Source organism: Setaria viridis, chromosome 2, assembly GCF_005286985.2.
Source record: "Setaria viridis chromosome 2, Setaria_viridis_v4.0, whole genome shotgun sequence".
Classification (NCBI taxonomy): domain Eukaryota; kingdom Viridiplantae; phylum Streptophyta; class Magnoliopsida; order Poales; family Poaceae; genus Setaria; species Setaria viridis.
The window spans coordinates 25,953,766-25,977,835 of NC_048264.2; the positions used below are offsets into that span (position 1 = coordinate 25,953,766).

The following is a 24,070-nucleotide window of genomic DNA, read 5'->3' on the forward strand; positions in this document are numbered from 1 at the left end:
GCGCCTCGTCGAGTTGATCTTGTGCGTCCTCGAGTGATGCCTGGTTTCCCTGTTTGTCGTATGCTTTGACCCTTGGCGACCCGTACTCTAGGTCGGTGGGCAAAATGGCCTCTGACCCGTAGATCATGAAGAACGGGGTGAACCCCGTCGCCCGACTGGGGGTCGTCCTCAAGCTCCAGAGGACCGCTGGGAGCTCCGCAACCCACCGTCCGCCGAACTTTTTAAGGCGGTCGAAGATCCGTGGCTTGAGACCCTGGAGTATCATGCCGTTGGCTCGCTCGACTTGCCCGTTCGTGCGGGGGTGCGCCACTGCCGCCCAATCCACTCGAATGTGGTGGTCGTCACAGAACTGAAGAAATCTCTTCCCAGTGAATTGCGTGCCGTTGTCGGTGATGATGGAGTTTGGGATCCCGAAGCGGTGGATGATGTCGGTGAAGAACTGTACCGCTTGCTCGGACCTGATTTGCGCTACTGGCCTTGCTTCGATCCATTTGGAGAACTTGTCGACAGTGACGAGCAGATGGGTGAAGCCCCCGGGCGTCCTTTTGAAGGGTCCGACGAGATCCAGCCCCCAGACCGCGAACGGCCACGTGATGGGGATGGTTTGCAACGCCTGCGCGGGCAGGTGAGTCTGGCGGGCAAAGAACTGGCATCCTTCACAGGTGCGGACTACCTGGGTAGCATCCGCGACCGCGGTTGGCCAGTAAAAACCTTGTCGGAAGGCGTTGCCAACAAGCGTCCTTGGCGCAACGTGGTGACCACAAGCCCCGGCGTGGATATCCTGGATCAGCGCCTTTCCCTGCTCGATCGGGATGCAGCGCTGGAGGATCCCAGTGTGGCTTCTCTTGTAGAGCTCCTGGTCGATGATGGTGAAGGATTTTGCACGGCACGCGATCCTGCGGGCTTCTGTTTTGTCCTCCGGGAGCGTGCCGCGGACAAGGTAGTCAAGGTACGGGGCTCTCCAGTCGGTCGGGGGGTCGGCCCCCGCCGTGGGGCCCGCCGTGATTTCCATAACCACGGGGTCGGATGGCTTGGCTTCCAGGGCCGGGTCGTGTAAGGCAGCGTTGATTCCCTCGGGACCGGTGCTCGGGTCCTGGACAGGTGGCGCGCTGCCGACCTCCCCCGGCTCGGGTCCCGACCCCAGGGCTGGGCATGCCTCGCCGACCCCTGCTGGGTCCAGGTAACGGATTGAAGGCTTCAGCTGGTTGCTAACGAAAACGCCGTCGGGGACGAGCATCCGGCCAGATGCCGCCTTCGCCAGCTCGTCAGCGGCCTCGTTGAAGCGCCTTGCGACGTGGTTGAGCTCCAACCCGTCGAACTTGTCCTCGAGCTTACGGACCTCGTTGCAGTAAGCCGCCATTTTAGGGTCGTGGCAGCTCCATTCCTTCATGACTTGCTCGACGACCAACTGGGAATCGCCCCGGACGTCTAGTTGGCGGATGCCCAGCTCGATGGCGATGCAGAGCCCGTTGAGTAAGGCCTCATACTCAGCGACATTGTTGGATGCAGGAAAATGGAGGCGGATCATGTACCTGATGCGCACGCCCAACGGAGAGACGAAGACGAGGCCTGCTCCGGCGCGGGCCCTCATCAGTGACCCGTCGAAGTACATCGTCCAGTACTCCTGCTCCTCTGTCGCCGACGGTGCTTGTACCTCCGTCCACTCGGCCACGAAGTCGGCAAGTACCTGGGACTTGATGGCAGTGCGGGGGACGTAGGTGATACCCTGGTCCATAAGCTCAAGCGCCCACTTCGCGATCCTTCCTATTGCATTTGGGTTCCGGATTACTTCTCCAAGCGGGAATGAAGAGACGACCATTACCGGGTGGGAGGTGAAGTAGTGACGCAGCTTCCTCTTCGTCATGAGGACGACGTAGACGAGCTTCTGGATCTGTGGATATCATGCCTTGGACTCGGACAAGACTTCGCTGATGAAGTACACCGGGCGTTGTACCTTAAGAGCGTGCCCCTCCTCCTCCCGCTCCACTACTAGGGCCGCGCTGACCACCTGGGTGGTTGCCGCGACGTAGAGCAGAAGGGTCTCGCCGTCGGCAGGCGGGACTAGAAATGGGGCCTTCGTCACGAGGTCCTTGAGTCGGTCAAGTGCCTCCTGGGCCTCGCTGGTCCATTCGAAGCGGTCAGATTTCTTCAGGAGCCGATAGAGAGGAAGTCCTCGCTCGCCGAGGCGCGAGATGAAGCGGCTTAGGGATGCTAAGCACCCCATGACGCGCTGTACTCCCTTTATGTTCCGGATTGGCCCTATGTCGCTGATGGCCGCTATCTTCTCCGGGTTCGCCTCGATGCCGCGCACAGAGACGATGAAGCCTAACAGCATACCCCTCGGGACACCGAACACACACTTCTCGGGATTAAGCTTAATACGCTTATCCCTCAACCTTTCGAAGGCTAGCTCCAGGTCGGGAACGAGCTGGTCTCCCTTCCTGGATTTAACCACGATGTCGTCGATGTAGGCCTCAACGGTCCGCTCGATGAGATCCCCGAAGCACTTCAGCATGCATCGCTGGAAGGTAGCCCCCGCGTTTTTGAGGCCGAACGGCATCTTAACGTAGCAGTAGGGGCCAAAGGGGGTGATGAAAGAGGTAGCGAGCTGGTTGGCCTCTTTCATCGCGATCTGGTGGTAGCCGGAATATGCGTCGAGGAAGCTGAGGGTTTCGCACCCGGCGGTTGAGTCGACTATTTGATCTATGCGTGGCAGAGGAAACGGATCCTTTGGACACGCTTTGTTGATACCGGTATAATCGACACGCATCCTCCATTTCCCGTTCTTTTTCGGTACAAGGACAGGATTGGCTAGCCACTCGGGGTGGCGCACTTCCTTGATGAATCCGGCCGCCAGGAGCTTCTGGAGCTCATCGCCAATGGCCCTGCGCCTTTCTTCGTCGAAATGGCGCAAGCCTTGCTTCACTGGTTTGGAGCCAGCCCTGATGTTCAAGGAATGCTCGGCGACTTCTCTCGGGATGCCTGGCATGTCCGAGGGCTTCCACGCGAAGACGTCGCTGTTCGCGCGGAGGAAGTCGACGAGCGCGCTTTCCTATTTGGGGGATAGGGCCGCGCTGATCCGCACAACCCCGCCATTGGAACAGCCGGGATCGAGAGGGACTTCTTTGATACCTTCGGTGGGCTCGAAGGAGGTGCTTGACTGCTTGGCGTCGGGCCGATCCTCGATCACCTCAGCAAGCTGGACCGCCATGTTGCTGGTGACGGTGATGGCCGCGGCATACTCGCAACACTCCACGTCGCACTCATATGCCTTCTGGAAGGTTGTGCCGACGGTGATGACCCCGTTGGGCCCCAGCAGCTTGAGCTTGAGGTAGGTGTAGTTGGGGATGGCCATGAACTTCGCGTAGCACGGCCGTCCCAAGATGGCATGGTAGGTTCCGCGAAACCCTACCACCTCGAAGGTGAGGACCTCCTTCCTATAATTGGAAGGGGTCCCAAACATGACGGGCAGGTCGATCTGCCTAAGAGGCGTCGCCTGCTTCCCTGGCACGACGCCATGGAAGGGAGCCATGCTGGGACGGAGGCGGGAATGATCGATCCCCATAGCGTCGAGAGTCTCAGCGTAGAGGAGGTTGAGGCCGCTGCCCCCATCCATGAGTACCTTGGTGAGGCGCGTCGTACCGACGATGGGGTCGACGACGAGAGGGTAACGCCCCGGATGCCGGACGCGTCCAGGGTGGTCGGACCTATCGAAGGTGATGGCCGGTCCGGACCAATTGAGGAAGGCCGGAGTCGCAGGCTCGGCCGCGTAGACCTCCCGGCGCTCCAGCTTTTGCTGGCGCTTGGTGTCGTACGCTGCGGAGCCCTCGAAGATCATGAAGCAGCCGTCAACTTTAGGGAAGCCGTCTTCCTTCTCTTCGTCGCCCATCTTTTCCTCATCGGGCTTCCGCTTCCGATCACCTTTCACCGGATTGCCCACAAAGTACCTCTTCATGAGGTTACAGTCTTTGTAGGCGTGCTTGACGGGGAACTCGTGGTTCGGGCACGTTCCCTCGAGTAGCTTGTCGAAGAAGCCGGGGGCGCCTTCGGGGGGCGGCTGCCCCTGCTTGCACTCGACTGCGGCCACGAGGGGGGCCTCGCGCCGCTGCTTGCCCTTCTTCTTCTGCTGGCGGTTGGAGGTGCCTTCGTCGGCATCCTCCTCCCGTTTTGCCTTGCCTTTGGAACGATCGAAGATCGCTCCGACAGCCTCTTCGCCAGAGGCGTAGCTAGTGGCGATGTTGAGGAGCTCTTCCGTGGTTCGCGGGCCTCGGCGCCCTAACTCGTGGACGAGGGGCCGGCAAGAGGTCCCTGCTAGGAAGGCTCCTATGACATTGGCGTCGGCGACGTTGGAGAGCTCGGTGCGCTTTCTGGAGAAGCGCCAGATGTAATCCCGGAGGGACTCGTCCGCCCCCTGGCGGCAGCTCCGGAGATCCCAGGAGTTGCCAGGGATGTAGTCCCTTGGAAGTTTCCTACAAAAACCTCCTTCAGGTCATTCCAGTTGCGAATGCGTCCTGAAGGAATATGTTCTAGCCAGGCTCGCGTGGAGTCTGCCAGAAAAAGGGGTAGGTTGCGGATGATAAACAGGTCATCGTCCGCCCCGCCAGCTTGACATGCAAGCCGGTAATCGCTGAGCCATACTCCAGGATTTGTCTCCCCCGAGTATTTGGCTACACTCGTGGGTTGCCTGAAACGCGGCGGAAAGGGCGCATTTAGGATGCGTGCGGAGAAGGCCCGAGGCCCTGCCACTCCGGGGCTCGGGCTGCGGTCTTCCCCGCTGTCGTAGCGCCCGCCACGGTGAACGTGGTAGCCTCGATCTGCCCCGTCCCCCCTGTCCGTGCGGGAGCGTCTCCCCGCGTTCAGGGTGTCGCGGGCGTCGCGGACGAGACCGACGCGCTGGTGGACGGATCGAGCCTCGCCTACCGCGGGTGGCGGGGTTCGTCGGGCGGACGCGGCCTGATTCGCCCCCTGAGGGGGTTGATGGACAGATTCCCCCCGCCGTTCCGGGGGTGCGCCATGCGTTGCCCGGCTGGCGTTCTACCCACGTCGCCAAGACGCTGAACTTTCCACCTGCTGGACGGCAGCGCACTCGAGCAGGTTGCGCATCTCTTGGCGTGCCCGTCGCTCCTCGGGCGTCGCTGGCTCGGGGAGCTGTCGGAGCAACACCGCCGCGGCGGCGACGTTCTGGCTAGCGCGGGCAAAGAGCGGCGGACGCTCTCCGTCCGCACAGATGCGTTCCTGGACGTCGCGCGCCCGTTGTCGCGCTCCCCCCTCGTGGTGGGGGTGCTCTATCTCTTGGCGAGCGCCCGCGTGCGCTTCTGGTTGCCGAGAGCACTCCGGGGCCCTGGGTAAGGCTCCAGTTGTAGCTGCGGCGCGCGAGGGGGGAGCCCGTTGTCTCCCCTCGGCACCATCGCCGTTGGACCCCTCGGAGTGCGCGTCAACCATAAGGCACTCGCGCGAGGGGCGGGGACTCCCGTTACTGGAGCCAGTGTTGGAGATTGTTCTCGCCGTGTCCACGAGCTCGTTGCTCGCGGATGACGTGGTCAAGGACCGCGCTAGGAGGCGACCGTAAGCCCCCGTGGCGTTGCGTAGCCCGAAGGGCTGTCCCTCTGGTGAGGTCCTTCTGGTAGGCGACCGGCCGCTCGCCGCCGTCCTGGCGGCGGGACCGAGGGCAGCAGGACGAGCGGGCACGACGAGGACAGGGATCAGCTCGATCCCTTCCCCGGTGGCCAGGAAGTCCAGGCTCCCGAAACGGATCAGGGAGCCCGGAGCAAAGTTGCTATCGAAATTGGCCATCTGAGGCTGGAGATGTACGCGCAAAGGTCCCCTACCTGGTGCGCCAACTGTCGTTGTCAAGATCAGCGGATCAAGACTTAGACTAGTGAATTTCTTTTATGTGCGTAAGCCTCAGGTGGTTGCGCGGGAGACACGGATTTAGACTGGTTCGGGCAAAGGAAGCCCTACGTCCAGTATCGGGGATGTTCGTGTTGCCCACGCGGGGTTCTGTAGTAGGGGGTTACAGATCGACGAGAGAGGGACTGGTCCCAAGTCTCTTTGGTGCTTGCGCTCTCCGGGAGAGTTGTTGTGTACTATGGCTTGGGGGAGAAAAAGCCGATCCCCTCTCCGGCCCCGGGTTCCGCCTTTTATATCGCAAGGGGGGTGGCCGGAGTTACATTTGGGATCGGGTAAAGAGGACTGTAAAGGGTAAAGTTGTAACGACCGACCCCTAATCTTTCCCAGTTAGGCTTGATCTCAGCCCTTAAACCTCCGTCAGTGCTCTGTTGATCGCACTTAAGTGCTCAATTTTCCGCCAGTTCCGACCCCTGAGATCCGACCCCTACTGCTTCATTCCTTTTCCCCAACCCTGGCGAGTTCAGCCATCCGTCGGATCCTGTTAATCTTCCTCACCGTCCGATCTTTTCCCCGGTGGACCCGCGAGATCTTTTTCCCGATCCCCCGCATCAGCCGCACTCGAGTTGCATGGCCGCCTCAGAACCTTCCTGCCGCGTGGCTCGCCTTCTCCGACGCCACCGCTCAGTTTTTGTCTCTGGCAAGCGACCGAGTGGGTTCCCGCGCCCTCTTCCCCAATAGCAGCGGAAGCCCTCTGCACCCCTTTCTGCAGAGCCTCGCTCCCCGCGCCAATCATCACGATACCAGATCTTGGCCCCGGAGACCGATGTCGCCCGTCTTTTCCGTCCTTTCCAGCAACAGTTGCGCCGCCCGGTCGTCGCTACACGACGATTCCCCCACCGCCAACTCCGACCGCGGCAGCGACAGTCCCTTTCCCCGCCCTGTCAGACGCCGCCTGACAATCTGTTGTTCCGCGCTCTCCCCCGCGCCGCGTCCGCTTGTTCTCCCACCTTTGCGCCCTCGATCCTAGCGCCGATTAACCGGTCGCTTCTATCACCTCTTCCGCACGGCGACGCCCGCTTTCCGCCAAATCTCAACTACCGGTCTACCCGCGCCTACGCCACCCTGACGGAGTAGCGCAATGATCGCTGGCGTCACCCCCGGAGTCCTGCAGCACCGCCCGATTTGCTCAATCGCCGCCACGGCAGAGCACTCCATTGCTTCTCCCCGGCCTTCGCGCCGCTTCCCTTCTCTCTCTCCGCGACGCTTCCGTTCCTCTGCTCCCGCAGCTATAAAAGGAATGCCCCCGTCGCCGGAGTCCCCTCCGCTTTTGTTGCCCTTAGTTTCCTCTAGCTCTCTGCTCAGGCTCCTAGCGCCATCCGCCCCATCTTGAGAAGTTCATCTCCCAGTTCCTTTTCAGTTCATCCAAGTCACCAGCAGCGTGCTCCTTGTGCTGCGCAAGAGCTCTCTTGCGATCTGCAAGAAGCACCGCCGCCGGAGCACCGCCGGCCTTAGTCCCTGCTCAAAGCTTTAGTTCCATGCCCGAGTCTGCCTCTTCCCGACCCCAAGCTTTCTTTTCAAGAAGAAGGTGAGTGCCGACCCTAAGTCCGACTCGACCGACCCCTCCTATCCGCCCGACCCCAGTTCCATCTCGTCCGACCCTGTCTGTTGCCGACCCTTGTCCGCCTCGCCCGAGGGCTTGGCTGTGATCTTTTCCTTCGACTTGAGGGTGTAAGTGTAAAACGTGGGAACCCTTCAGCGCTTCCGTCTGAGGATCCCAGTTATCACATCCTCTAGTTCAAGGATCAGACCACTCGTTTCTTTCCTACCCTTACCTGTTGATCATCACCCGCTCTCTCCCACCGCCTCCCACTCCTGCTCCTTGTCGCAAGTTTCTGGGCTCAGGAGAGCCAGTGTTGCTGTCGACTTAAACGTTTAAGCTAACCTTTGCATTGCATCCGTGTAGAGCTGCATCTCGCTGACGGCTTCTACGAGCTGCACCCGGCGCCCGAAGAAGAAGCTGTAGCCGAGTTCCAGCCCGCTGAAGTCGAAGCCGCCCCCGAAGTCGAGCAGTTTCCGCCCTCTTTGTTTGCAGGCAAGCCCCGGTTGCATGGAAACCCTATGTGTTCTTGTCAAACTTGCACATGCCTTCCGAATAGCATGTTTGTGCATTTACGTTCAGGAGTTGTGTGAAACCCTAGATGCATGACTTAGTAACCCTTGATATGAGCACTAGCTGTTGGACCGAGTAGCTGCATTGCTTAAATAGGAGACGGTAAAAGCCGAGTGATCTCCTGTCACTCGCGAGTTATAGGAGTTGTATGTTTTCTCTCCTGTTACAACTATAAGGACGATGGACGGGGCAGGGTTGGTAACTCTTTGGTGGTTGGATGGTTGCCCCGTCTGTCTATGAAAGCTTGCTAAGGCCCGACAGTGGTGGTGTTCGTGATCAAGTGTTTGAAAGTACTAGCCTCATACTTAGTATGGGATGAGGAAGCCTAGTACCTGATTGAACCTAGACGTGAGCGGTCGCCCCATTGTTCTTGGAACGGAGTTTCCCCTGCTGGTTGTCGCACGTGGTGGCAAAGCGTGGTCACAGGACGGCAGAGGCCGGGTCTGTGGAACCTTGCACCAAAGAAAATGGGCCCGACACGGGTTAGGGGATCGACGGGGAAGGCCGACACAGGAAGCGACCTCCGGGTGCGCGGATGTCGTGGGGCTAGGTTCACCATGCATGGTTAAAGAACTCGAATCGATTCGTCTGCCTCTCACAGTTTGAGATTACTTGATCGCTATGTCACCCTGAGTAAATGAGGAATCTGATGATGGCAATGTTGTTGTTTTATATACACACTTGTTTGGCTCGATGTTTGCTTAGAATAGGTTGCACAACCTAGACTGGTAAGTAAATCTAGAACCGGAGCTAAAACTTGAAAATAGGTTACTTAGTGCTGTTGGCAAAACAAACCCCTCAGCCAAGAAGCCTTGCATGTCTAGTTGGGAGAATAGTTGACTCCTCCCCGGTTAAGTCTTGTTGAGCTTAGTAGCTCAGCCTTGTTGTGGCTCCTGTTTTTCAGGTGAAGTTGCAGTTCCCGACCCCTCTCTGGTTGGTGCTTGGCCGCCCCAGCTCCCGCCAGGCTGGACGGTCGAGTGGGACCCCTCCTCGGACGGCGAGGAGAGGACTCAGTGATGTTCTGGCTGGCCTCGCCCGGACGTCCGACCCCGACGAAGTCTTCCGCTAGTGTTTTCTCTGTTGTCTTTTGTTATAAAATTCTGATGTTAAAATTTTATGACCGAACTCTTGAGTAAGACTGTTTAAACTCAGTGGACTTGTTGCATTCTCTGTAACCGCTCACCTCCGTGTGGGTTTGCTGAACTCGATCCTGTTGAAAGTGGTTAAATCGGATGAAGTCCGACGGCGCTTCGTGTTAGCTCGAGTTAATCAGGAGTGTCGCATGTCAGGCGGCTGAACTCTGATTAATCAAGCTAATCCGAGGTGGTTCCGCCACAAAAGTGTAGAATGGTAAAAGATACGGCAGGAAGGAGGGGCAAGACCCTGGGCGTCCGACGCCTCTGCCGGCCCTGTTGAACGCCGGTGCGCCTGCCGGAGGGGGAGGCCGCCGTATGCCAAGTGTTGTTCCTCCCTACAGATAGCTCCTTCGATGTTCGTAGGTATTAGATCATGATGAGGGCGTTCCGTCGTTTCCCCAGCGTCCGTTAGGGAGGACGGTGGATGCCGCTGCTCAGGCGATGGCTGCTGAGAGGGAGAGCGTCACATCCGTGCTGCTGGATGCGCGGGATCCGAGGGTGCGTGGGACCCGAGGACAGGCCGCTCTCTCCTTTGCTCCGGTCGGCGCAGGCCATGAGTACCCTGCGGCGAATGGGAGCCGGCCGCCGGCACTGTAGCCTGTACAGAGCGGTCGTGCACGGGTACTTGCGCCGGGTTGCGTGAGGAGCGCGGTTGTCCTCCCCTCTGCCAGGCCTGCGGCGCATTTATGGCGAGGCCGACAGGAGGACCCACAGGATTTGTCTGTCTTGCCCATGTGGACCGCATCCGAGGGGGGATCCCTGCCCCGGGGGCCCCAGCGCGCCCGACCCCTTTGCTTGGGGTCGGGCGAGGCGGAACTCCGTGGTGAGGGGTCGGGCGCCCCCGACCCCGAGGTCGCGGTCGGGCGAGGCGGAAACTTTGCGGAGGGAGGGGTCGCACGTTCCCGACCCTGGCGTTTTGGTCGGGCGAGGCGGTGCTTTGATCACGTCTAGGTGGGCCCGGGCCTCCGTGTCTGCTTCCTTAAATGGTGTCTTAGGGGAGCGTTAATATTTCCCCCCAACACATACGGTGAGAACAATAATCAGAGCATCGAATCATTTGGTGATGATCATGATAGGGCATCGAATCAGTCGGTGACCCATGGGGGCCGGGCATTAGTTGTCCAATGGCTAGCTAAGGTGGCATGCACCGATTTATTTGGTGCTACCCCTGCTTACCACCAAATCAGTTGATGATACGCAAAAAGTTACAATGGCTATGTAACGGTTAGTTTATGGAGTTAGGGCTATAAATACCCCATTGCCTGGCCATTTTAAGTGTGTTAAGAGCTTGGAGAAGCTATAAGCTTGGTTTTCACACATACACAGGTGCTTTATACACCAAAGTGCTAAAGAGAATATTAAGGCAATTAGCATAAGGCTTAGGTCTTGATTAGTGCTAGTTTAGGCTCATCAATGCATTGCTTTAGGTATTAGCAAAGAGTTAGGTGACGTTTGCACATATCTTTGTTATTAGTGCTTGCACGCATCAAGAGTTGTAAATCCGGTGCTTGTAAGTCTTGCGAGACCCTCCAACCGCGTTTGTATAGTAGCCGCCAGTGCATGTGATAGAGAGGAGAGGCCCTAGGTGTTTTGCGGAAGCTTTACCAAGTGAAGAGCGACAAGGAGCATCCGGAAGAGGCTAGATGGAGACCCACTTGCGCATGGGGAAGGCCCGTCGGCTATCTTACAGAGTTACTTAATCGGTGAGCTTATACCCTTACGTGAGCTTTCCCTTGAGAGGGACTCCAACAATGAGGACTAGTGGCAAGCATTGCTTTCCGATACCTCATTAAAAATCATTGTGGGGTGTAGGGTGTTTGCATTCCCTACCTCATTTACCTTCCGTATTTACCTTTTCTAGAATTGCCATGTGTAGTTTATACGATTGAAACCTAGGTTGCAAAACTTTTTTACAGTAGAGATAGTAACACATAGAAAAATCTAGTGTACATCTAGATAGAAATTGGAATAGGTTTTTATATGTGCTTAGACTCTTAGTTTTTAGAATACCCAATTCAACCCCCTTTTAGAGTGTCACGATCCCTTCAATTTATTTTTTTCCATACTCTGGCACTACTGGAAAACGCAGCATTAGTCCCGGTTGGTAGGGGTCAAAGATTCTGAAAATTCATTCAGGACTAAATTTTCGAGACAAAAGGGGTAGACCTCCTTTAGTTCCGGTTGCTAAAACCGACCGGGACTAAAAAGTTTCCAAAAAAATAAAAAAAAGCCACCCGCGCCGGTAGCTGGCTGCCAGCCCGTGCCGGCTGGCAACCCGCCCGCGCCCGCCGCCCTCCCACTCCGGCCACCGCGTCGACCATCCACCTAGAAGAGAGGAGGGAGGAGGGAGAGAAGGAGGAGGAGAACAGATAAGGTGCGTCGGTGCACCTGGAAGAGAGGAGGTGGAGGGAGATAAGGCTGCGTGCGAGATAAAGAAAGGGAGGGGAGGAGATAAGGTGGAGAGAGGGGGGGTGCGTGGAGATCTAGTTGGGCGTTTTGTCCCGGTTGGAAATTCCAACCGGATAAAAGCCCCCTTCAACCGGGACAAAAGATTTAGTCCCGGTTGGAATTACCAACCGGGACAAGGGGGATCTTTTGTCCCAGTTGAAATTTCCAACCGCTCCAACTGGGACAAAAGGGGAGCGTCGGTGGGATTTTTTGTAGTCGTTACAACCGGGACTAAAGGGGAGGCTTTAGTCCCGGTTGATCTTACAACCAGGACTAAAGCCCCCCCTGCTAGCGTTCGGTGGCACATTTTTTACCCGGGACTAAAGTCACTTTAGTCACGGGTCCAACATTAACTGGGACAAAAATGATGAATAAAAGTTCAGTTCTCTGGTAGTGTGGATAAATTATCATGTATGATTGTTACCAGTATTGCTCACTTAACTCTCCCTAAGTTTAAATCCTGGCTCTGCCCCTAGTCACCACATCGACCAAAAGCCCAAGCAGAGTGCGTAACCACCCAAATCCATATTTTCCATTTCTGAATCTCTCCTTTGGACCAGCCAAGGCACGAGCCGGAGCCACCAGCCACCATGCAGTGCAGAACACCTCGCCCTCCACCCCGAAGCTCGGCCATGTGGATGGAAAAGGAAAGCTGGGTGCAGGGGCGGAGCCAGCTGGATTCCTAGGTATTCCAAGGAATACCCAACTTTTTTTCACAACACATAATTTAGCCCATACAATCTCTCCGACACAACCAACAAAACACAATCCTCCCACCAGGCCAGCTCTGGCCCATAAGTCGTGGCCCAAAACAGCTCCCACAGCACTGCTCCTTGCCTCCCTTGGACTCGCGCTCTCGATGTCTCGGACTCTCGTTGTGTCGGCCAGGCACGCCACACGTCACCGTCGCCGCCGAGTCCTCTCTCGATTCGGTTCCTCTTTCCCCCATTCAACGTTCCCCAAAATCCAAAGTTCCGGAAGAGCTGTTAATTAGATAACGTTTGGTTCACTATTTTGTAACGTAAATAGATAACATTGCAGAAGGCAAGAGATTACGTTACATGACCTGTAATCCATTACCCCGTAATCAGATTACAGCCTATTCAAAGTGTTACCGCTGCGCATCCGCTGTAAACGGATCACAGTCAGATTCTTGTAACTTGCCTTCCTCTTCAAATATAGCTCTGGTATTACCGTTAGCGCTGTATTTCGTTTCCATTTGCGTTTACGTTTGTAGTCCATAACCAAACTGTGTATTGCCACAAGAGCTTTGCAAAATGAAGGAACAAGTCAATTGATTTGAAGACATTGGGGGCAAAGAGCGGCGGACAGGCAGGAATTAGTGAATTATCAATATTGATGCAGCATTTTCTTTTTTGTTAGAAGATGGGAATAGCCAACTCCAGGATCCTGACTCCGCCACTAGCTGGGTGGTCTATGTCCAGATGTATTTTGAAGAGGCGATGCTGGCTACAGGAAGTAGCTTTGGTCTCCGCGAAACTTGTTGGAAAACTTAGTTTTTGTAATAGAGCGAGTAGCGCCTGTCATACTGGACTTGTAGCTCTGTTTCCTGGGAATCCTGGGACGTGGCTTTCACCGTTTCATCTCAAACCCTCGTGTAAAAATACCGAACATCTGGTATTTCCATCGTGAAACGGAAATGGGGCAAGCCTCGTATCAGGAAAAAAATCATTTCTGATATAGATTTGAAACCGGACAAAAACCAAACATAATCACTAACCCATTGGAGGAAATAACAGCAATTTATATCAGCACCAAAATATATTCACAGCACGGTCACTTCTCACAACTTCAAACTGTATTTCAGATGATACATTACCAAGTATTTGAAGTATCCTTATTTTGTGTCAAGATACTCTACCTTACAGAAAACATAGCTAACCCTCCAGAATACATCTCAGCCCGTCTGAGAGCCAAACGATGGATTGTTCCTGTATAACATGATGTGAATCATGTAATAGTCTAAACAGAGGTACGAAATGATTCCACCAACTGGAATATCTTCACCGTACCATACATTAAGCCTGAAAGAGTTCCAACATGAGGGCACCAAATTAGAATTGAGATTAGTCCTGTACTAAATGTATTGACAATAATCCCGATGATACAAGATGATCAGCAATTCCACATCAATGGCATGAGCAATTGACCAAAGCAAGATTTATAAATTGGGAACCCAATTATTTTGGTGGTGTTTAATCAGCTTTAGGTATCTTGCCCTCATGTAGATTATATTTTAGGAACTAGGAAATATAGGTAATGACTTCATATGGTCTCGAGAGGATAATAGTCACCAAGAAAAACTCACAAGCAGAATAAGGCTATTAAAAAAAAAGCAGAATAAGAACCAGACCCTAAAAAAGGATTATTTGTAGAGTCTAGAGTGTCATGCAAATATAGCCACATAGTATGCAGAGAAATGATGTGAGCCACATTGTGGGCTTCTGGCAGAAATATCACAAATGAAATTACAGTCCCTGCAAGAACAAATTTATGACGTGTGCTGCCAACACTTGAAAACAATTGATAACAACTACCAAGATCTTTGAATGTTTAGATTAGACATGTGAAATTGATGTGCCAAATTTGACCCCCAAAAAAACTGTACATCAATAATATCATAACTTAAATAAATAAGCATAATATGGTTGAGAAAATTGTCCTTTCAAGATCAATTGTGTTGGTTTCCAAAATCACTAATTCAGTGATCACATCCAGTAATACCAATAAATGAATAAATGGGTGCCAGACAAAGAAAATATGGATAATGGCTTCTAAACAGTAGTACCCCAAGGAGCGTATGCAAATGATGAGGGGTAAAAAGGACACTGACAAGTAATAATTGAACATGTGGCCAAGAACAGATGTGATCATGCAAGGAGAATACTGAAATTCACCAATACACCAGGATGGACAGTAGAGGAATAGGTATACACAATAGCTGGATTCAGATGTTCAGATGAACTAGCATGCTATCTGCATGTAAAATCCTGCAACCCAGTGCTATCTAGATGAGGACACTGATGACAAACAACAGATTAACCAGGCATAACCAAGTAACCTTGTGTCACAATAAATTAGTACGGTTCCTATCAAGGTAGTGCTATCTAGATGAGGACACTGACAACAGACAGCAGATTAATCAGGCACAACCAAGTACTTTGTTGTCGCAAATTAATACAGTTCCTACCCTTGATAGTTCAAGAAAGAAAACACGGGTTATATGAAACATATGAAATGTTAAGTTAGCCCACTGGTAAACAAATGGGTCTTCTATCAGGTAGGCTGTAAGTTCAATGCTACAACTTCAGAGAGAAGCAAACAGTGGCCAGATCTGGTCACATGGCTAGGCATTGCAATTTTAGTCTATGGATCCATACTTGAGCTGCATGTTTAACCTACCCTCAAAGTTCCATAAAAAAACATTTACTGTATGGTTGGATTAGAGGGAGTACAAGAACAAATAAGAATCCCAAATAGCCCTCCCCGACCCACTCACACAAAACATCCCTCCCCACCCACTCAACAAAATTTGATCTTGTTTAGCAGAGTCCAGCTTAGTTAGCACCAAAAACTTGTTGAATCTCACATGGTCTACAGTATTTAATTTCATCTTGTATATGTGGGTAAAGGCATGCAATTTAGTGTTGTTTAGATGACAACAGATTAATCAGAGACAACCAATTATGTTGCAACAGCGTAATATAGTTTATGAGTGGAGATCCATTCCTCATGAAAGCAATGGCAAATGTAACATATGAAATGTTTAAGTTTAACCCAGTAGTAACCAATTGGACCAGATATTAACTAGAACTATTTAAGCACTGCAATTTCAATGAGAAGCAAACAAAGGAAAGATCTGTTCACATGGTTACATCCTGCCATTTTAGCTCATCATGTTAAGTTACTTGCCCTCAAACTTCCATAGGAAAAATTTAGGGCGAGAATTCGATAAAGATTTGGAATTGAATTCTACAGATTTTGTACAACTTTGAATTAAATCCAAAAGTCCCCAAACCACAGCTCCAAATAAACAATAACATAGGCATTACAAAACTGGGACCTTGTTAACCAGGGGTCCAGGGCCTAGCCTGGTGAATCTTGCATTTGTATCCTGAAAGCAAGACAGTATGTTGTCCATTTTCTTGACGTGGACAGGCGCTTGCAAAGTCACGTATAAACATAACAAAAAATAACATTGCTAGGATCTTAGATTGAGCAAACATGTTAAGATGCACGGCCTGATTCTTATTTCCTCTTGTCCTGAATATTGCATCTAGATGAAAAACAACATCTAACTATGTTGCACTTTCCTAAATTGATCAATAGTTAACTCAGCACCAGAGAAGCTATTGCAGGGACAAATGTATTCTCAGAACAAATCAATAGGAAAACATTGCACATGTCGTCATAGATCAAAATTTTATTGAGGATATGCCAAATAGGTGCAAGATTACTTTATCACATGACACCTTCCCTTTTGAAAGAAAACAGGATATATCAAAGAGTAGGCAGCTAAGAGCCATATACCTACATAAGCGATCCGTCGTGTACATCTACAGCACTTTCAGGTGACTGATTGTCATGAAAACTGTGTCAGTGCTGAGACCACTCAATGCTCTTGAGGTCAATACCAGCCTTGGCCAGCTCATAGAGTGGGCTCATATCACGGAGTTTTTTGACCTGACGCACAGTGAGCTCAATTGCTCTGTCAACCTCTTCCTCAGTGGTAAAGCGGCCAATACCAAATCGAATTGAGGTGTGCGCCATGTCCTCCTCCACCCCGAGAGCCCGCAGCACGTATGAGGGCTCCAAGCTGGCACTAGTGCAGGCACTACCGCTCGACACAGCCACCTCCTTCAGCCCCATCAGCAAGCTCTCCCCCTCCACATATGCAAATGACAAGTTGAGGTTGCCTGGGTAACGGTGCTCCATGCTTCCATTGATGACAACCTCATCGACCTGAGCACGGATGCCATCGAGCAGCCTCTGCTGCAGAGCATTGACCCACCTATGGTCGTAATCCATCTCCTGAGCCGCAATCTCACAGGCAGCACCAAATCCAACAACAAGCGGTGTAGGCACCGTGCCACTGCGTATGCCACGCTCCTGCCCACCACCACTCATCTGCGGCTCCACCCTGATACGCGGACGCCGGCGAAGGTAGAGCGCCCCCACGCCCTTGGGGCCGTAAATCTTGTGCCCCGAGAGAGACATGAGCCCAATCCCCATCCTGTTCACATCAATCGGGATCTTCCCCAGCGCCTGGGCGGCATCGGTGTGGAACGGCACGCCTTTCTCCTTGCAGATGCGCCCAATCTCCTCGAGCGGCTGCACGACGCCGATCTCGTTGTTGACGGCCATGACGGAGACGAGCCCCGTGTCGGGGCGGATGGCGTCCTCGAGCTGCGCGAGGTCGACGAGCCCGTCGCTGCGGACGGGGAGGTAGGTGACCTCGAACCCCTCCTGCTGCAGGTAGCGGCAGGAGTCGAGGACGCACTTGTGCTCGGTCTGCGTGGTGATGACGTGGCGGCGGCGGTCGCGGTAGAAGCGCATAACGCCCTTGACGGCGATGTTGTTGCACTCGGTGGCGCCGGAGGTGAAGAAGATCTCACGCGGGTCGGCGCCGACGAGGGAGGCGACGCGGGCGCGGGCCTCCTCGACGGCGGCGTCGGACTCCCAGCCGTAGAGGTGGGTGCGGGAGTGCGGGTTCCCGTAGCGGGAGAGGTTGAAGGGGAGCATGGCGTCGAGCACGCGCGGGTCCACGGGGGTCGTCGCCTGCATGTCCATGTAGAGCGGGCGGCCCGAAATGCGCACGCCCTTGACGGTGACGGACTCCTCTTCATCCTCCGAGGGGAACGCCGCCGCGGGCGCGGCGGCCGTGGAGAGCGCGCGGGCGGCGGGGGCGCCGCGGCGGAGGAAGAGCGGGAGGAGGCGGCGGGAGAGGGCCATGGCGTGGGGTGGGGAGGGAGGAGGTAGGGTTCAGGGGAGGGTTGGAGTTTGGGGGCGCCGCGGCGGTGCTCCCGTTTCAGCGGAAGGGCGATTTGGGAACGGCTGAGGGGAGGTGGGGGTGGTGGGGTCGCCGTGGAGGTGCCAGGGCCGAGGAGAGGATAGGCACAGCCACGGCGCGACGCGGCGCTGGCGCAGCCGTGGATGGACACGATAAAGCAAGGAAGTGGGGCACGCAACGGCGACTTGCAATTGGGCCGAGCCTACGGAATGGGTTGTTCTCAGAGGCGGTTCGGGCCAGGTTTCGGTCGCTAGCGACTTGGCGAGGTGTGTGTGTGAGAGTGACCGAGCACTGGGCCAATCACATGGGACGGCCTACATATCTAAAGGAACGGAATTCTTATATTTTTAAATCCTTTTTTGTAAAAAATAATATCTGGAGTCAAATTTTGAACAAAAATATACTTGTACCTTTTTCCGAGGAGAAATATTCTTATACAGCCAACTCCAAATAAATTGGCGTGATATAAATTCCACCAATTCAAACGGCAAAATATAAATATCCCTTTGTGCGTAGCACATCTTCAAAAAATCATAACTTTTGTCATAAGAGTCTGGACAAAGAATTTATATAAAATCATAGGGCTCAACGTAACGAGAACAGCAACTTTCGTTCATTTTTGCCCATTCGAGTCCATTTTCATACCGAGATAAAACTTTCATATCTCTATTTGTAGATCTCAATATTGTATCGTTTATTCTGGCGCTCTTATCGTTTTGAATGAAAGGTAGTGAAAAACAACGTTTTATATCTTTTAATGGTAACTATGTTAATGTAAACTATTGCCACAGTGGTCGTATATATGAAAATAAATTGAGGACATCTAGATACCAGTATATATGTCATAAAAAGATCATAACATTTATATGAAAATCGTAGAGCTCGACAAGATTTACATCGTTGTGGTTCTCTACATTTCTGTTTAAATCCAACTTGATCCCAGAATAATCAATGCAATATTTAGATCTACAAATGGAGATTTTAATATTTATCAATTATTCCAGTGCCAAAAAGGCTTCAAAAGAAACAAACAGTGAACTATAGAGTGATATACCTTGTCGAATGCTACGATTTTCATAAAACTTTTATCTTCATCCAGGCTCATATGACTTTTTGAAGATGTGATGTACACAAAAGGGATATCTTGCTATTTGAAATGGCAATGTTCTATTTTTGTCATTTGAATTGACAAAATTTAAAGGTCTGCCTTTGAGGTGGTGGGATAAGTAATTTTTTGTAAATTTTTGACATCAAACATTATTTTTGCGAAAAAAGATTTTATAAATATAAGATATACAAATTCAAAAGGAACATGCTATTTTCTATGCGTCGGTTGTCCAATTCCAGCGGCACACATACCGATTCATATGCATCAATTGTTCAAGCTTTAAACCCATGCACGCACAAAAACAGTGAAGAGCCCTAATAAGAAACCACAGTTGGAGGTAGCTGGAGTCCACCTCCACCATAAATTTTGATGGAAAAGATGACATGTAAAAGTAGCCATGGACGCATGAAGTAGTAGCAACTTTACTAGAGGTGTTGCAATGGTCCTTCAGGCAGGCGCGCGCGGGGGGGGGGGGGGGCGATTGAAGCGGTCCGAGCCTGCGTGAGAGGAGAAAGAGGCAATAGTGTGGGTGTGATCAAGGTGAGAGGGTGGCAGTGCTTTTCATGGCTATTTTATAGCCATCGGTCCTCTATATACTAAGGTGGTGGAAGCACTAAACACAAAGTGATCTATTGGGGGCTTCCCTACATTTTCATAAAAAGCATAAGGTAAATAGCTAGGTAGCAGTGGGGTCGATGCGGAGGCAGCATGGGCGGTGGGGTCATAAAGAAGTCTATAGCATGATGAGCCTTCCTATCAACATCAGACATATGGGGAGACGCGTGTCAGTAAGCATAGAGGACGCCTTGATGATGCGATTGGACCATTTATGACCGAGGATGACATGGGCGCACAATCAGCCCATAGTGGAGATAGGGGGAGTTAGTCTACAAGGATTGGGCAAGAGCAGGAGAGGAGGAGGTGTGGGTTTGAACCTATGGCGGATTATGAAAATATTTATTTTGTGTTGGATTTGATTCAAACAAATTTCAATGGGTTTTCAAATTTGAAGAGAGTCTCTCCATCAAATTCATGCCAAATTTCAAAAACTAGTCAAAGAAACAAGCTAAGAATTTAAAGGATTGACCAACCTCAAAATAAGATGTTAACGTGTATCCTTCAAAAATAGGAGTTTTCTTGAGCAATTGGAAGAAAAATGGTTGCAACAATGGAGGAAGGAGAGGAGGGCGTCGGGTGGAAGGAGGGGGAGGGGAGCAAGGGGGTTTTGTACTGTGGAGGGCTATCACCGCTGGCTCTTATACGAGCCGGCGGTGATAGCACCCTTCACCGCCAGCCCATTTAAAGAACCAGCAGTGATACCTTCACCCCTTGTTTGATTTATGAGCCGGCGGTGAAGAGTTCTATCACCGCCGGTTCTTGTTTCTGACATGCGCTACTGTTTGGAACGACTATGATGGGCTATCACCGCCGGCCCATCATTGGCCTACTCAAAACCGGTTATGATGGGCTAGCGGTGATAGCACATTCTGTAGTAGTGAAACGTTTTGATTCAACCATTTATTCACCAAAAAGTTCCACTTTGAATAATTTGCACAGATCTTACATCGTGCTAAGAGCAACTCCAAGAGTCTCTCTAAAAAATCTTCCCCAAAATTATGTATTGGGGGTGTTCATAAAATATTTTTTCCCTAAAATCATATCATACCACAACAGATCCCTAATGCTAACCTCCCCAATAGTTCAAAATAGACCACATTAGCATGAATGGGCCCATTAGTTGGGCCGGCCTCCTCTCCCCCTCACGTGAACTCACTCCCTCACGATTTCCTCCTGTCGCCCTCCAACTTTGCTGCCAGTTATCCCGTCACCCTCCATGCGCCGCACAGTAGTTTGCTGCCGCGTGTAGCCGTGAAACTTGTTGTCAGGTTCTACAATTCGAATTGAAGACCGGTAAAATGGATTCGTTATGAGTCGATGAAGCTTTTCTATGCAATTGGTGATGGATTCGTCATTAGATGATGATGATGATGATGATGATGAATTTTTCTTCTCCGTTGCTCATGTGGTCATGGATGCGGATGAGTCCGATGATGAAACAAAACATCATGGTTCTACCCATGGGCATCGACTTATCACTCTCATAATACAAGCGAGAATGTTACTCATGCTGACATATATGTGCATTGTTGCTCTTTTTACATGAATTTGGAATTCCATTGTGACTGCCTCTTCCGTTTGCAACAAACTTTGGACAGAGAAAATACAAAGTGATAGACAAATTTAGCATGGAAATAACTGTGAGAACACCCCACATCAATTTCCTTCAATTTATAGATCTTAAATGTCAATCATATTACAACTTACAAATCAGCAACCTACGATCACAATTGGATCTGCCATCCATACACAATTTGATTAGTGCACAATGTTCAGATAATTTATAATCTACAATCATAAACACAATTCATCCTGTCAGGATCAGTCTTGCTTGACGCCAGCAGCTTCTCAGCTAGGTTCGTCAGCTGTGTCTCTTCTTTCACCTCCAATGTTTACCTACATAAAAAAAGGACACATCAATTTAGTTATGGGGCAATTTACCTGGTACACCAATCATGTGGCACTTGTTCCTTTAACCTCAGTAAGCTAAAAGTCTAACCATTCCGGCCTCTTTGTTGTCACAACAAACTGATTAGAGTCGCCCATGCACTACCTTTGATCTCTGGTCAGAAATAAAATACTATAGAAAAATGAAAATAAATTCTTGTCAATATGCTGATGCTCCTGTGACTTGTGCATACGTTCGAGGTAGTCGGGCTCGTAGAGGACATGTCCGGGTCATCCCTGCTCGCCCACACGGCGACTGCAGTGCCGTGGCGGTCCTGCGCCACCATGCTCCTCCCTACCACGCATCCGCCAAGTCTTGCCGAAGCACCGACTGGACCGGCAGCTGCGAGGTTTGAAGCCACATTCCACGTGGTGCTGGTGGCCTCTGCAAGTTGCTTTTCGAAGCACATCTGTATGGCTCGTTGATAAGTTGCCCCTGCATTTTTTAGTCCGAAGGACATTGTTTTGTAGCAGAAAGCTCCGAAAGGTGTGATGAAAGCTGTTTTGGCTTGATCTTCTTCCTTGAGACTTACCTGATGATAGCCGGAGTAGCAGTCGAGAAAACATAGTAAAGCACATCCAGCGGTGGAGTCGACCACCTGATTGATCTTGGGGAGTCCGAAAGGGTCTTTTGGACAGTGCTTGTTGAGGTCGGTGTAGTCGAGCACATCCTCCACTCGTTGTTTTTCTTACGCACGAGTACGGGATTTGCTAGCCAGTCAGGGTGAAAGACTTCTTTGATGAACCCTGCCGCGAGTAGCTTGGCCAATTCTTTCTTGATTGCTTCTCGTCTGTCTTGAGCGAATCTGCGAAGTCGCTGCCGTTTTTGGGTGGCTTTGGGATCAACATTTAGAGAGTCCTTGATCAGCTCCTTGGGCACACCTGGCATGTCAGCCGGTTTCCAGGCGAAGATATTATGGTTAGCCCGAAGGAAACTGACGAGTGCGGATTCCTATTTAGGATCTAGCCCTGTTCCGATCAGGGCTATCTTGGAAGGGTCTCCCGTCTGGAGGTCGACTGGTTTGAAGTCTTGCTCGCTGGCGGGTTTCACCTTTGTAGACCCCGACTTATTTTCTGGGATCTCTAGTTCGGTTGGATGGAGCTTCTTTGAAGCTGTGAAGACTTGTTGCATGGGAGTAGGTGCTTGAGAAGTCGCAGCAATTTCCACGGCTTTAGTGTCGCATTCGTAGGATCGCCGTAGATCTCCTCGTAGCGTTAGTTCTCCCTTGGGGCCTGGCATTTTGAGTACCAAGTAAACATAATGTGGTATGGCTATGAACTTGGCAAGTGCTGGCCTTCCAAGTATGGCGTGGTAAGATGTCTCGAAGTCGACTTCAAATCTGATGTACTCGATACGGTAGTGTTCTTTAGTTCCAAAGGTAACTGGAAGGACAACTTGTCCTAGTGGTATAGCTGCATTTCCAGGTACGATACCGTAGAAGGGTGAATCTGTTGGAGTAAGCATTTCAGTGACGTCGAGGCACATCTTCCTTAATACCTTGGCAAAAATAACGTTGAGCCCACTTCCACCGTCGATGAGTACTTTGGTTAACTTTGAGCCTGCCACAACTAGATCGAGTACTAGGGGGAAACAGCCTGGTTCTGAGAACTTGGTCCATTGGTCCTTTCTGCTGAAGGAAATGGGCACTTCTGACCATTTTAGCGGTGTTGGATCCGTTGGTTCAATGGCCATAATCTCCCTGAGTACGAGTTTGTTGGCTCGCTTGGATGCGGTGCCTGGAATACCGCCAAAGATGACGTTGACAGTTTTTGAGGCGGTCTGGAAATCGCCTTCTTCGTCTTCATCGTTGTGGACTTTGTTCTTGCCCTTATCTTTTTTTTGGTGTACTCTTCATGGGGTGATGGTGCGGGTAAGTCTTGCATTACTCGGCGCATGCTATAGCAGTCTATTGCCGAGTGCTTGCTAGTCGGGTGCCATGGGCACTGCTTTTTGAGTAGTTCGGTGAAGGTTGGCCCTTCATCGTTTTTGCGAGATCCCTTTTCCCGGAGTTGGTCATGGCAGCAACAGTGTTGTCGGGCTTCCTTTTGCTATTGTGATTACTCGAATAGTTGTTTTGAGTATCATTGTGTCGAGTTCTATCTTGGTCATTGTTGTTGTTGTTGTCGCGTCCACGGTTACGGTGGGAGCCGAACCGTTCTCGCTCTTTGTCTTCTTCATCTGCCCACTGTTGTACCATAACTTTAAGATCTTTGACATTGGCTGGTCATCGTCGACCAAAGTCTTGGTATGTTCGTCGATCGTAGAGTCCGTTTTGGAAGCACTCGATGACATCTGTTTCGGAAATGTCAACTATGGTTGCCTTCTTTTTGAAGAACCGTCGCAGATAGTCGCGTAAGGTTTCGCTTTCTTTTTGCTTGATTTGACTCATGTCGATTTTGTTACCTGGTCTAGCCATGGAGCTAGCAAAGTTGTTGGTGAAAGCTTTTGTCAAGTCTGCCCAAGAGTCAATTGACTTGGGTTTGAGTGACTCGAGCCAGGTCAGTGGTGCGGGTTCTATGCATATAGGGAAGTGGATGACTTTGGTGTTGTTATTACCCCCGGCTGCTTGAACGGCTAGCGAGTAGCATCGTAGCTATTGAATTGGGTCTTTTTTGCCATCATACTTGGTGATTCCAATCGGCTCAAACTTCTCGGGTAGTTTTGTCTTCATTACCCAATTTGTGAAAGCAGGAAAATTGTTGTAGTTGTCGACTTCTCGCTCGCGCCGACTGTTGAGGATTTCTCGTAGATCACTGAAGTT

General features: G+C 51.6%; 1 protein-coding gene across 2 annotated transcripts; it reads right to left on the bottom strand.

Annotated features, from left to right (window-relative positions):
- Positions 1-13,367: 13,367 nt before the first annotated feature.
- On the bottom strand, positions 13,368-17,712 carry LOC117845136 (cysteine desulfurase, mitochondrial). Of its 2 annotated transcripts, none has more exons than XM_034726064.2 (2): positions 16,160-17,712; positions 13,368-13,649 (listed from the first exon to the last, which is right to left on the bottom strand). In XM_034726064.2, the coding sequence occupies exon 1, from the start codon at positions 17,575-17,577 to the stop codon at positions 16,222-16,224; it is 1,356 nt and encodes a 451-aa protein (XP_034581955.1). In that variant the 5' UTR covers positions 17,578-17,712; the 3' UTR covers positions 13,368-13,649; positions 16,160-16,221. The 2 variants fall into 2 exon arrangements, with proteins under 2 accessions (XP_034581955.1, XP_034581953.1); XM_034726062.2 differs by having other exon boundaries at positions 16,156-17,712.
- Between the last annotated feature and the right edge of the window lie 6,358 nt (positions 17,713-24,070).